This window comes from Macaca fascicularis, chromosome 14, assembly GCF_037993035.2.
Source record: "Macaca fascicularis isolate 582-1 chromosome 14, T2T-MFA8v1.1".
Taxonomy (NCBI): domain Eukaryota; kingdom Metazoa; phylum Chordata; class Mammalia; order Primates; family Cercopithecidae; genus Macaca; species Macaca fascicularis.
In genome coordinates this window covers 48,569,366-48,583,812 of record NC_088388.1, presented here as the reverse complement: position 1 = coordinate 48,583,812, position 14,447 = coordinate 48,569,366, and the positions used below count along the sequence as shown (strand labels likewise).

The 14,447-nt window shown below is 44.2% G+C and overlaps 1 protein-coding gene and 1 non-coding gene across 8 annotated transcripts in view; one reads left to right on the top strand and one right to left on the bottom strand.

The window, feature by feature from the left end:
• Window positions 1–9,065, bottom strand: part of LOC101865224 (phosphatidylinositol 4-phosphate 3-kinase C2 domain-containing subunit alpha) — a 118,769-nt gene extending 109,704 nt beyond the window's left edge. For 6 of the 7 annotated variants that reach the window (XR_010580870.2, XR_006692257.3, XR_010580871.2 and 3 more), the window contains exon 1: window positions 8,562–8,699. This is a non-coding gene — a transcript (phosphatidylinositol 4-phosphate 3-kinase C2 domain-containing subunit alpha). Of the gene's footprint in view, window positions 1–8,561; window positions 8,700–8,769 lie in introns of those variants that run through there. The other variant, XR_010580872.2, reaches the window with a different exon arrangement.
• Window positions 8,261–14,447, top strand: part of LOC141408472 (uncharacterized) — a 70,133-nt gene continuing 63,946 nt past the window's right edge. Inside the window, exon 1 of the mRNA XM_074014143.1 lies at window positions 8,261–9,171. Within this exon, the coding sequence (XP_073870244.1) occupies window positions 8,422–9,045 (624 nt within the window). The 5' untranslated portion in view covers window positions 8,261–8,421 and the 3' untranslated portion in view covers window positions 9,046–9,171. The remainder of the gene's footprint in view (window positions 9,172–14,447) is intronic.

Genomic DNA, 14,447 nt, shown 5'->3' with positions numbered 1-14,447 from the left:
AGAGACAAAAAATAGAGGCTGGGCACAGGGGCTCATGCCTGTAATCCCAACACTTTGGGAGGCCAAGGCGGGTGGATTGAGACCATCCTGGCCAACATGGTGAAACCCTGTCTCTACTAAAAATACAAAAATTAGCTGGGCGTGGTGGCACATGCCTGTAGTCCCAGCTACTAGGGTGGCTGAAGCAGAATTGCTTGAACCCGGAAGTCAGAGGTTGCAGTGAGCTGAGATTGCGCCACTACATTCCAGCCTCCATCTCAAAAAAAAAAAAAAAAAAAAAAAGTAGATTAGTGGTTACCAGGGACTGGGTCGAGAAGAGAATGAATAGTACCTGCTTAACAGCTACAGAGTTTCTGTTTGGAATGGTGAAAAATACAAAAAATACAAAAATACAAAAATTAGCTGAGCATGGTGGCACGTGCCTGTAATCCCAGCTACTTGGGAGGATGAGGCACAAGAATCGCATGAACCCAGGAGGAGGAAGCTGCAGTGAGCTAAGATCACACCACTGCACTCTAGCCTGGGCGACAGAGCAAGACTGCATCTCAAAAACAAACAAGCAAAAAAATTAGAAAGTCATCGTCTTCATCAAAATCTTCACATTGTTTCCCATTTTCAACAAACTTAATTCTAGAACCTTGCAGGTTTGACAATTAGCAAAAATTAGTAGTTTAAATTTAAAAATAGGGGAAACTAGGTGCAAGGTTTAAGGGATTTCTCTGTACTATAGTTACAAATTTTCTTTCACGATTTTTCCATAAACTTTCTAAAAAATAGTTTATTAATAAAAAAGAGACTTCTTCTTGAATCTCAAAAGTGTTATGCTAAGTTAAAGAGGCCAGACTCAAAAGGCTATATACACTGTGTGATGCCAATTTATATGGCATTTTGGGAAAGGCAAAACTACAGGGATAAAAAACAAAAGAGTTCTTGCCAAGGAGTGAGGGGTGGGCAGAAGGGATTTACTTCAAAAGGGCATAATTATGGAAATTTTTGGAGTGATGGAAATATTCTATGTCTTGTATCTTAATCGTGGTGGTGGCAGTTACACAACTGTCACTGTTTTTTGTAATTCATCTGTTTTAGCAGAACTATACAGAACGTTACACCTAAAACAGATGAATTTTACTATATGTAAATTATACCTTAATAAGTATGACTCTTCAAAAAGAATCCTTAACAATTGTAGTATCATGTCATATATTTCACTATGCACAGAATTCTAGCCTGATGAATGTCATTATGAGATCTAGTCAGATGAAACTAGGCTATTCAAGCCAGGCACAGTGGCTCATGTCTGTAATACCAGCACTTTGGGAGGTAGATGTGGGCGGATCACTTCAGGTCAGGAGTTCAAGACCAGCCTGGCCAACATGGTGAAATTCCGTCTCTACTAAAAACACAAAAATTAGCCACATGTGGTGGCAGATGCCTGTAATCCCAGCTACTCAGGAAGCTGAGATAGGAAAATCGCTTGAACCTGCGAGGCAGAGGTTGCAGTGAGCTGAGATCGTGCCACTGCACTCCAGCCTGGGTTACAGAGCAATATTCCACCTAAAAAATAAAAATAAAAAATAAGCCTTGAAAACCCTTCCCCAGGCCAGGCGCAGTGGCTCATGCCTGTAATCCCAGCACTTCAGGAGGCCAAGGCAGGCGTATCATGAGGTCAAGAGATCGAGACCATCCTGGCCAACATGGTGAAACCCCATCTCTACTAAAAATACAAAAATTAGCTGGGCATGGTGATGTGTGCCTGTAATCCCAGCTACTTGGGAGGCTGAGGCAGGAGAATCACTTGAGCCCGGGAGACAGAGGTTGCAGTGAGCCGAGATCGCACCACTGCACTCCAGCCGGGCGACAGAAGGAGACTCCATCTCAAAAAAAAAAAAAAAAAAAAAAACTCTTTCCTAAACATACATTTTATGTTCCCTTAGCTATGTTTTCCCTTGTTCTCTGTGCATTGAAATAACACTATCGTTAACACCTCATCATCTTCTTCCTATAGTGAGGATTTATAATCTAAACTCTTTACTCAAAAATCTTGTCTAATTAACTCTTATCTATTTTCCATTTGACTATATTATCCCTTACATCTTTTCTTTCCTGTAACAATTTTTTTTCAAATAACTGAAGTACTTTTTGCTACATGGATTGTAGTTAGTTGGTCTCTCCTAGTTGGTATATAAACTTCCTAAAGCCAGGAAGTAACCATTTCTTTATTACACACTGCAAAAATCTGGTTTGTACTGTGTATCTAAACACTCAAATGCCATATGAAGAGATGCAATGAAAAGAATACTGGGGCCAGGGGCGGTGGCCCACACCTGTAATCCCAGCATTTTGGGAGGCAGATCGCCTGAGGTCAGGTGTTCGAGACCAGCCTGGCCAACATGGTGAAACCCCATCTCTACTAAAAATACAAAAACTATTATCCGAGCATGGTGGCATGCACCTGCAATCCCAGCTACTCGGGAGGCTGAGGCAAGAGAATCGCTTGAACCCAGGAGGTGGAGGTTGCAGTGAGCTGAGATTGCACCATTGTTCTCCAGCCTGGGCGACAAGCATAAGACTTCATCTCCAAAAAAAAAAAAAAAAAAAAAGAAAAGAAAAGAAAAGAATACTGGGCTGGACGTGGTGGCTTATGCCTGTAATCTCAGCACTTTAGGAGGCCAAGGTGGGCCCAGGGGTTCAAGACCAGCCTGGACAATGTGGCAAACCCGCTTCTCTACAAAAAATACAAAAATTAGCCAGGCATGGTAGCACGTGCTTGTAGTCTCAGCTACTTAGAAGGCTAAGGTGGGAGGATTACCTGAGTGTGGGAGTACCTGAGTGTGGGAGGCGGAGGTCGCAGTGAGCTGAGATGGAACCACTGCACTCCAGCCTGAGCGACACAGAGAGACCCTGCCTCCAAAAAAAAAAAAAAAAAAAAAAAAAAAAAAAAAAAAAACCAGAACACTGGGCCTAGCATTGTAAGACCTGAATTCAAGCAATGCTTCTAATTTATTATGTAAGTCACAACATCTTTGGGCCTCAGCAAAATGAGAATACTTGCTGTATTTACTTCACAGGTAATAAGGTCTTGGAGGGAAAACAGTGTTAGCTAAGCTATAACCATCAGTCAATACAAGTGTAAAGATGTAGTATTGTCAGTCATAGTTATCTTGTCTAAAATTAGCCACTAGTGTTTTTTAAACAAACTCAATGCACAGCAAATTAAGTGAACCAACATTGCACATCAGTCATATAAATAATGTAACTGTTATACTGTAATATTAACAGAAAGCCTTATGTTTAACAGTAAGCATGTTAATTATACACTATCTTAATGCAGTCTCAAGGTTAAAAGATAAATACTTGCTGCTAAGCCAACAATAACTGCCTTCAAATCTATTAAAAGAGGATTTATAAATCCCATTTGTTTTTGTACCCAAACAGCTCAGTTTAAAATTTTAAGAAATCCAAGTAGTTTAAAATTGTATAAATCTCCTTTTAACTTTCTAAAATGTCCATATGCACTCTCTCATTGTGTTTTAAATCCATCATCTAAGAAAAACAAACTGCAGGCCGAGTGCAGTGGCTCATGCCTGTAATCCCAGCACTTTGGGAGGCCAAGATGGGAGGATCCCTTGAGGCCAGGAGTTCAAGACCAGCCTAGTCAACATAGTGAGACATCTCTATTTAAAAAAAAAAAAAAAAAGAAGAAGGAAAGAAAGAACATACTGCAGGAAAAAAAAGATACAAAGTATACATAAATGAACAAAATAAAGATAACAAAAATATGACTCCACTACAGAGGCAGAGAAAACAAAGACATTTCTTCTCCTCCCAACCATAATCCTATGAACAACCTGAAAGATACTTACAGCAATACTTGCAAGTATGACCATAATTCTCATCAAAAGAACATCATATACAAGTACCATCAAAATGATTACAAATTATAAATTACCAGTGATAATTTTCTCATTGGAGTTCCTTTTCCTTTTTCAAGCAGGGAACCAAGACAGAATAGCCTCTAGATCTTTTTTGTTGTTGTTGTTGTTTGAGACAGTGTCTCACTCAGTCACCCAGGCTGGAGTGCAGTGGTGATCATAGCTCACTGCAGTCTCAAACTCCTAGGCTCAACAGATCCTTCTGCTGGCCGGGTGTGGTGGCTCACGCCTGTAATTCCAGCACTTTGGGAGGCTGAGGCAGGCAGATCACGAGGTCAGGAGATAGAGACCATCCTGGCTAACATGGTGAAACCCCATCTCTACTAAAAAAAAAATACAAAAAATTAGCTGGGTGTGATGGCGGGCGCCTGTAATCCCAGCTACTCCGGAGGCTGAGGCAGAAGAATGGCGTGAACCCGGGAGGCAGAGCTTGCAGTGAGCCAAGATCATGCCACTGCACTCCAGCCTTGGCGACACGGCAAGACTCCGTCTCAAAGAAAAAAAAAAAAAAAAGAGATCCTCCTGCCTCGATCCTCCTCCTGCCTCGATCCTCCAAAGCACTGGACTATGGGCATGCACTAACGCACCCAACCTCTAGATCTATACTGTCCAATATGGTAGTTACTAGTTACATGGAGCTATTAAATGCCTGAAATGTGGCTGTTCCAAATTGAGATGTACCAAGTATGAAACATACACCAAATTTAAAAGATTTAGGAGAAAAAAATAATGTAAAATCTCCTACCTATGTGACTCCCATTTTTGGCTCACATATTTCTAATGTACAGCTTTATATATGTAGTTGAATCCTGAATAAGGAAAATGGATACCAGAAGTATTAAGCAGTTTGCTCAATATCTCACTGCTTGATAGAAGCAAAGCAGGGCCTAGAACCTGATCACTTTTATCCATCCTGCCCTTATGAATAGAAGGAATTAATCATTTAAGACTCAACTTGAGCATCCTCTTCCTCCTCAAACCCACTCATTCCTTTTCCATATCCTAGCCCAGGTGACCATATCCTATTTAGCCTGCCCTTATAATTATACTGTTATAAAACGTATGTTTGTCTTCCAAATGGATGAGGACTTCTTGAGATCAAGCACTGTCTCATTTTTCTTATCCCTGGGAACCTTTGAAGTGCCAGGCACTCCTTCAGGCCCTCCAGCACTCTCAGAGCTTTCAGAGGGTTATTTTTTAGCCCTACGCAGGTACAACTACTAAAATGAAATCACCTACAATGTGATGCACCACCCAAAAGCATTCACCTTTATTACTTGCCTGTCTTAAATTATTTTTGGAATATGTAAAATTAATACAATGCATAGGCCAGGCGCAGTGGCTCACACCTGTAATCCTAGCACTTTGGGAGGGCAAGGCGGGTGGATCACTTGAGGTCAGGAGTTCGAGACTAGCTTGGCCAACATGGTGAAACCCCGCCTCTACCAAAATACAAAACTTAGTTGGGCATGGTGGTGTGCACCTGTAATCCCAGCTACTTGGGAGTCTGAGGCAGGAGGACTGCTTGAACCCAGGAGGCAGAAGTTTCAGTGAGCTGAGATCATGCCACTGCACTCCAGCCTGGGTGATGGAGTGAGGCTGTCTCAAAAAAGAAAAAAGGGCCGGGCGTGGTGGCTCACACCTGTAATCCCAGCACTTTGGGAGGCTGAGGCGGGGAGATCACGAGGTCAAGAGATCAAGACCATCCTGGCCAACCAACGTGGTGAAATCCTGTCTCTACCAAAAATACAAAAATTAGCTGGGTGTAGTGGCACATGCCTGTAGTCCCAGCTACTCGGGAGGCTGAGGCAGGAGAGTTGCTTGAACCCGGCAGGTGGAGGTTGCAGTGAGCTGAGATCGCGCCACTGCACTCCAGCCTGGTCAACAGAGCGAGACTCTGTCTCAAAAAAAAAAAAAAAAAGAAAAGGAATAACTTATGTTATCAAAGAAAGACAAGTTACAAAAAATGCTTTGCACTACTGCTGCTCTGATGCTCTATAAGAACTCTTGAGTTCCTAGGAAATTCAACACTCTCTTTAGGTATAAGTTCACTTATTGAATGTGCTTACCTAAATGCAAAACTGTGTGGTAGATTAAAGAAAGAGTCCTGGACATGGGAATTAATGCAAGCAATCTTCAATTAATTGAAAATTTTAGAACTATTAATTGCAGAAGAAACAAACTTAGTATACAGCTACTCGTTACAAAAAGTTAGTTTCTAAAATTCCTCCATGCAAACATGCCAACTTTTGTATTCTATAAAACAGATAAGGCCGGGCGCGGTGGCTCAAGCCTGTAATCCCAGCACTTTGGGAGGCCGAGACGGGCAGATCACGAGGTCAGGAGATCGAGACCATCCTGGCTAACATGGTGAAACCCCATCTCTACTAAAAAATACAAAAAACTAGCCGGGCGAGGTGGCGGGCGCCTGTAGTCCCAGCTACTCGGGAGGCTGAGGCAGGAGAATGGCGGGAACCCGGGAGGCGGAGCTTGCAGTGAGCTGAGATCCGGCCACAGCACTCCAGCCTGGGCGACAGAGTGAGACTCCGTCTCAAAAAAAAACTGCCAGGCGCACTGGCTCAAGTCTTCAATCCCCGCATTTTGGGAGGCCAAGATGGGCAGATCACTTGAGGTCAGGAGTTCAGGACCAGCCTGGTCAACATAGTGAAAACCAGTCTCTATTGAAAAAACACAAAAATAAGCCATGTTTGGTGGTGCGTGCCTGTAATTTGAGCTACTCAGGAGGCTGAGGCAGGAGAATCGCTTGAACCCTGTAGGTGGAGGTTGCAGTGAACTGAGATGGTGCCACTGCACTCCAGCCTAGGCAACAGAGCAAGATTCTGTCTCAAAAAACAAAACAAACCAAAACAGAAAAAATTGTAAAATCTGTGGATGAAAACATTAAAACATGTCATTTGTAAAGAAAACTGCAGGAAACATGCATATAAAACACAAATACCAACAGACCTTGATAAGAAAAAACCTGCTTTAGAATATATTAATTTAGCCAAAATGTATGGAATTTATGGAAGAAACTCCACATGTGCTTTGTACCTACGTAAAATCACTTTTGAACTAAATTTGAGTTAACAAATAAAATTTCTCTATTTTCATTCAGTTACATTGTTTTTCAGTATGTATCCACTGTCTTGATATTAAACAAATATCTTGCATAAAAATAAATATAAAATTTGTATACCTCAACTAGGGTCCTTTCGTCTAATTTGCTACTGTGAATAACAGCACCATCCTGTCCAGAGAGGGTTAGATCAAATTAAAAAAAAAAAAAAAAAAAGCACCATTCTGCTGGGCATGGTAGACCAGCCTGGCTAACACAGTGAGACCCCATGTAAATTAAAAAAAAAAAAAAAAAAAAAAAAAAAGAGCACCAACCCCAACTATGGCAGAGCTGCTAAAGGAGTCTCTTGTGGAGACTTGAACCATAAGCCAAGGAGGCAAAGGTACAAAGTCTCTCCTGGAATTAGTTCCTGGACTTCTGTGCAGCCTTCCCCCTTTCTACTATGTCTTCACCATTCCCCTGCAAACAGCTTTCTTCTTGCATCTCTTCTATGCTGTGGCCTTTGATGCTACAATATATTTAAAAATTTTCCCAATAGAGCTTTTCTGCCTGAAACCCACTAGGAAAGATTTCAGGACATTTCTTTAATAACTAATCTTGTTCAAAGAGGAAGGCCTCCTTCGTTTCACTTAATTCAAACCCCCACTGTTCAAAATAAGAATATAATTATAACCTCAATTTATATCAGGCCAGTATAGGAAAAGAACCACAACAGGCTCTCTCTTCCACGTTCATCTCCAGACTTTTCTCCTTAGTTTCTCCTTCCTCATTTCCCTCCTCAATCCCTCCTCCCCGCCCCCCGCAAAATAATTCCACAGCTAGAGAATCTCGTTTTTAAAGGCAAAAATTCAGTGAGGAAAATAAGTATGTGCCTTTTTTTTCAATTATTTATTATTCCTCCGTCCCTCAGGAAGAGTTAAGCTAGTATTTTTTAATCTGACCGCTCTCTCAGAAGGATGATGCGCTAAATACACACTGAAAGAAAAGTCTTCCCAAAGCAAGTGGATTCGCAGCCACAAGCAACGCGGTGGGAGTGGGGGGCCCGGGGAGAAGAAAAAGTATCCTTGGCCCCCAGAGCCAGAGATGGGACAGGAGGTGAAAGAAGGGGCCGTCACTGAGAAGTGCAACACACACACTCGCCAGAACAATCCGCCAAGAGAATAGGACCGGCCACTGCGGCTCCAGCCCGGTCCCGCGGGACAAGGCTGGGGAGGGGGGGCCGGCGGGCCAGGGGGCCTGCCCTCCTTCTGTGGGACAAAACTAACTCCCAGGCGCACCTCCGCTCCCGACAAGAGGGGCCTGGTGGGGACGCGGGCTCCTAGCACCTCCAGCGCAGCACTTGCCGACGGCCTGCGGGGAAGTAAGGCCCGGAGGGAGGGGAGTCGGGCTGGGCAGCGCCAAGAGCACGGGATGGAGGGTCAGACGCGGGCACCCAAGGCACTGGGGGCCGCGACAAGAGACCCTTCCAGCCCGGGAACCCTGGGGCCCCTCTCCACCCTCGCAGTGCAGGATCCCGAATATCGTCCCCAGCCGCACCGACCGCTCCTCACCTCAAGCTGCCTGAGCCTCCGCCTCTACTACAACCTGAGCCGCCGAAGCCGCCACAGTCCGAGCCATTTTTCCCCTCAGCTGGCTCAGCCGCCGCCGAGAGCTTCGGCCGACTCCACAGCCAGCCAAGCCAGCACGTCACTTCCGACCAGGGAAGCACCGCCTTCCCCGCCCGGGCTTGTTGTGAATTGGCTGGCGCGGACGGCCTACCTGAGCGGGCGGGCGGGGCTTTGTCGCTGCCCGTGTGGCGTGAGCAAGGGAGCTGGGGCGCTGGGGAGCACGAGCCCAGGGGACCAGGGTCCGGATCCCTCCCGGGGAATGCTGAGCAGGCTCCGGACCCTCTCCGTGCACACCCCAGACCTGGGGAGGGGAGCTCCCAGGACACCCCAGCTGGCCGCTCCTCGGGCCCTGCGTCCGAAGCCCCGCACTGAAGTACCCTATTGTTCCTACCCCCTCTCCCGGGACTCCGCACCCTCCTCCGTCTAGGCTGAGGTTCCCAGATTTGTGTCTTGGCCCCCGGCGGCGCCGAGATTACTTTGTGATTGGAAGACTGAAAGGAACAGGCGAGACTTAAACTCTTCCACTCCAACCAGCATTTACCGAGGCCTCACGGTGGGTCAGGTGGTGTACGGTGGGTAATTAGTAGCCTATCACGTGGTTTCTGTAAAATGCTTGATAGCACGTAAAACGCTTTCAGGTCGGCATCTCGTTTCATCCTCACAACAGCCAGGTAAGGAAGATATCCCCATGATAATAACTCACAGCCAGACGACTCTTTCTACATTACAAAGTATTTTCACATGCAATCTCCATAATAATACATTCTTATTGAGAATTTAATGAGATTATGCTTGTCGTTTGGTCCTCATGTGTGAGATTTAAAAATTACGTAACCATGGGAAGAGATAGGAAAATTATCCCCATTTACAGATGGTGCTTCTGGGGCACAAAGATGTTAAGCGGAGAGGAAAGATTCCATAGCGTTTTACAACAGATTGTCCTTTAAGCAATAGGAGAAGGGGGTCCACATCATCCAGACGTTCACTATCTAATGTAGCAGACTGATTTAGCCTGCATTTCTCAGCCTAAACTAAAAATTATCAGCCTATATGTATATACGCATAATTAGAAGGCTCTAAGAGAAGTTGAACCTTCGGCAAATAACGGGAAAGAAAAAATGGTCTGATTTGGCTGGGACGGGGGTCGGAGAAAGGGGGCTAGGGCAATGGGGAGTGTGGAGTGGATGAATCCCTCATAGCGCTGTAATAAACATGCCTACACCTCCCCAGGGATGGGAAAATTGGATGGAGTTTCTATTCTATGGGGAATTCTAGAAGCAAATGTGTGATTATTTCTTATGGCTGTAGCTACCGGCTCTTGTGCACCCCCACTTCTTACTCCTTTCTTTCCCCCCAAACCCGCCCCTCCTCCATGCACACACACTTCCAGGCAGGCTACACGTTCTAGAAGAATGTCCCTTAGAAATCAACTTAGTTCCGCAGCATTGTTCTGCTTTATCTTCTGATCACAGGAGGAATTCTAAAATTGGCAGCAACTCTTTCACAAGATTAAAAAGGGTGGGGAAAGTGATTTATCTCAGGGTAGCTTCCTAGCTTCTGCTCCAGAACTGAGTGTGCCTTCAGGAAAGAAGGAAGAGGCCTTGAGAGAACACTGAGTCTTCAGGGAAGGGTAACTATTTGTCTTTCTTTCTTTCTTTCTCTTTCTCTCTCCTTTCTTTCTCTCTTTCTCTCTTTCTCCTTCTTCCTCTCTCCCTCTCCCTTTCTCTTTCTTTCTCTTTCCTCCTTTCTTTTTTTTGATCCAGCCAGACAGACTGGATTTTTTTTTTTCTAATTTTTTTTTTTTTTTAAATGAAAAGTATTTCCCCTGAGTCCCAGCAGCAGAGGGCCCTGGTTCTTGAGTCACTTCCTTGTTGCAGTTCCCACTTCATTATTATAGCTTTTGAATGGCTGATCCATGGTAGCCTCTCATCAACCAAAAGGTTCCCAATAAGGTGAAGAGAAAGAAAAGGAGTTTGATGGTTTTCCAGATTCCAAAAAAATTAGCTTTCTCAAGTTGCCAGGTGTCAAGAACCAGAACAGGTAACCCTCTCTCAGCATATCTCATCTGTCAGCAATGGCTTGTGAAGATGCATATGTAAACAGTAGGAACACAGACTTCTGGGAGACAGTACAAACTGGTGCTGCTGTCATTTGGAACCAACTAGAACATACGTGGCAACCATTTCTCCTGTTTCCTTTCTTCCACTGGCTTCACTTTTTTTTTTTTCTTTTTTTTGGAAAAAAGTGTGGAGTCTCACACTTGTTGCCCAGGGCGGAACGCAGTGGTGTGCTCTCCGCTCACCACAACCTCCGCCTCCCTGATTCAAGCGATTCTTCTGCCTCAGCCTCCTGAGTAGCTGGGATTACAGGCATGTGCCACCACACCCAGCTAATTTTTGTATTTTTAGTAGAGACAGAGTTTCTCCATGTTGGTCAGGCTGATCTCGAACTCCCAACCTCAGATGATCTGCCCGCCTTGGCCTCCCAAAGTGCTGGGATTACAGGCAGAGGCCTTACATTTTTAAGTGTTTCAATCCTAACTTCCCACAGACAACTTCCCAGTAACACAAATATTCCCCAGCCTCTTCCAGTACCACATGAGAAATGGGCAATCTTTTTTTTTTTTAACCACAGATAAAATATAGTGGCGTACAATGATTAGCATTTGCTAAGGCCAAGCCCTGTTCTTCGTGTTTTATGAGTCTCATTGACTTTATGAGTCTCATTGACTTCCTCCAACCACCTTCCTAAAAGATATAATTATTATATCCTAATTTTATAGCTGAGAAATTTGAGGAACAGAGAGGAGAGTAACTTGCCCAATGTCACACAGCTACTAAAGAGTAGAGCTGGGATCCAAAACTGGGTCTGGCTGCACAACCCATGCTCTTTTAACCTCACAGTTCCCCCAGCGGGCCAAGGAGATTTTAACATCTACAAAATGCTGTTAATAAGTATAATAGTTAGGTGTTGTTTTTTTTTTTTCCTTTCTCAATGTCATATCCCCATCTGAGTAGAAGGACTCTGCTGGGTACTATACCAAACTATTTATTTATATATTTTTGTTTTTTGAGACAGAGTCTCACTCTGTTGCCTAGGCTAGAGTGCAGTGGCGCCATCTGTGCTCACTACAACCTCCATCTCCTGGGTTCAAACCTCCAGAGTAGCTGGGATTACAGGTGCACACCACCACATCTGGCTAATTTTTTGCACTTTTAGTAGAGACAGATCACCATATTGACCAGGCTGGCCTGGAACTCTTGGCCTCAAGCGATGCTCCCATCTGAACTTCCCAAAGTGCTGGGATTACAGGCATGATCCACTGTGCCCAATTATTTAATCCCGATTATGATAAGCAGTGTGAAGGAAAACTACAGTGTTCTTTGATTTAGAATAGAAGACAAGAAGGCCTTCCTTGACAAAGTGACATTGAGCTGAGATCTAAAGGATAAGTAGAAATTGAGGATGGGTGAAAGCATACCAGGCAGAGGGGACAGTGTGTGCAAAGACACTGAGAAAGGAGCATGGCTCAGCTGAGGAACTGAGAGGCTAGTGTTGTTGTTATACTGACAAGAAGGAAGTATCTTTATTAAAAAAAATTTTTTTTTAGACACAGCATGTCACTATGTAGCCTGGGCTACTCCCAAACTCCTGGCCTCAAGCAATCTTCCCACTTAGCCTCCCAAAGTGCTAGGAGTATAGGTGTGAGCCACTGTGCCTGGCCAGAAGCATCTTAGGCACTATAGTGAGACAGGACGATAATGCCAGGCCTGGGAGGCTATATTAAGAATTTAGGTCTTTATCTTGAGAATGAAGAGAAAGATTTTAAGCCTTCAAGTGATCAGAGTTGCATTTTTGAAAGATTTCATAGAGCTAGGAGGAGAAAGGATTAGAAGGGTCTAGGGGATTTGGGTAGCCCAGTCTGGAGTTTATTGCAACTGTGTAGGGAAGTGATGACAGTGGCTTGAACCTTGGATAAGACACAATAAATGTGTGGCTCACGCCTGTAATCCCAACACTTTGGGAGGCTGAGGTGGGTGGATCACCTGAGGTCAGGAGTTCAAGACCAGCCTGGCCAACATGGCAAAACCCCATTTCTACTAAAAATACAAAATTAGCCAGGTGTGGTGGTGCATGCCTGTAATCCCAGCAACTCAGGAGGCTGAGGCAGGAAAATCACTTGAACCCAGGAGGTGGAAGTTGCAGTGAGCCAAGGTCGTGCCATTGCACTCCAGCCTAGGCAAAAAGAGCAAAACTCCATCTAAAAAAAAAAAAAAAAAAAAAGACACATAAATGTGAAGCTGACTGAGCTAGGGTTCCTGGCCTTGGAGACAGTCCAGTAGGGGAGAACAACTTAGAAGTAAAAATAGTATATTGTGCTATGAGCACTACTAGAGGCAAGCCCAAATAACTCTGAAAGGTTGGAGAAAAGATAAGAGGGAAGATGGAAAATGTATTCATTATCTATTGCTGCATATCAAATTACCCCAACATTTAGCAGCTTAAAGTAATAAACATTTACTAGATCACAGTTTCTGTGGGACAGGCATGTTGGCATGGCATAGGTGGGTGTTTCTGATTTAAGATTTCCCACGAGATTGCAGTCAAGCTGTCAGCTGCCAATCCCATCTAAGAGCTTGAATGGGGGGAGATCCACTTCCAAGTTCACTCATGTGGTTGTTAGAAGGCCTTGATCTCTCCCGACATAGGCAGTCCTCTCCCCAGGGCTTCCTCTCAACATGGGAACTGACATTCCCCAATGTAAGTGACCAAGAAAGAGAGCAAGAGAACCAAGAGTATATGAGAGAGAGCACCCATGGAAAGAAGTCACAGTCTTTTTGTAACCTAATCTCAGAAATGGTCTTACACTTCTGCCATACTCTGTTTATTAGAAGTGAGTCAATAAATTCAGTCCACGTTCAAGAAAAGGGAAATACACAAAGGTGACGAATACACAAAGGTGTGAATAGCAGGAGGTGGGGATCATTGGAGTTCATTTTAGTGGCTGCCTACCACAGTAGGTTCCACAGAAGAGGCAGTACATGAGTAGTTGTATTCAAGTTTTTCAGGAGCATTTCAGGAGAAAGGGCTTTCCAGGAAAAGCAAAGGATGTGTACAAAGATACAGAGGCATGAAAGAAGTTAATGTGTTCAGGGTCTGCTGTTGGCCATTCTATGACTAGGTGAGAGGGGCTTGGGGAATATAATTTATTTAGTTGAGGAAATTTGAAGAGGAGGTAAAGTATCATAGGTTGAAAGGTGATACATTTACTTCTTTGAATTCTACCAATATACCTGCATCTTTGTGAAAAATACATACATATGAATATATTCATTAGAGCACCATCTTCATATTAGTTTGGTAGGGCTATCATAACAAAGGACCACAAACTGGGTGGCTTAAACAACAAATTTATTGTCTCAAAATGCTGGAGGCTAGAAGTCTCAGATCAAAATGCCACCAGGATTGGTTCCTTCTTTTTTTGTTTTTGAGTCAGTCTCACTGTGCCACCCAGGCTGGAGTGCAGTGGCACGATCTCAGCTCCCTGCAACTTCTGTCTCCTGGGTTCAAGCAATTCTCCTACCTCAGCCTCCCAAGTAGCTGGGACTATATGCGCGCCACCACGCCCAGCTAATATTTATATTTTTAGTAGAGATGGGGTCTAAATATGTTGGCCAGGCTGGTCTCAAATTCCTGACCTTAGATGATCCGCCCGCCTTGGCCTCCCAAAGTGCTAGGATTACCGGTGTGAGCCACTGCACCTGGCCTAAGATTGCTTCTTTCAGAGGACCCAACTTCTGAGGGTTGCCAGGGAAATAATTTGTTCCA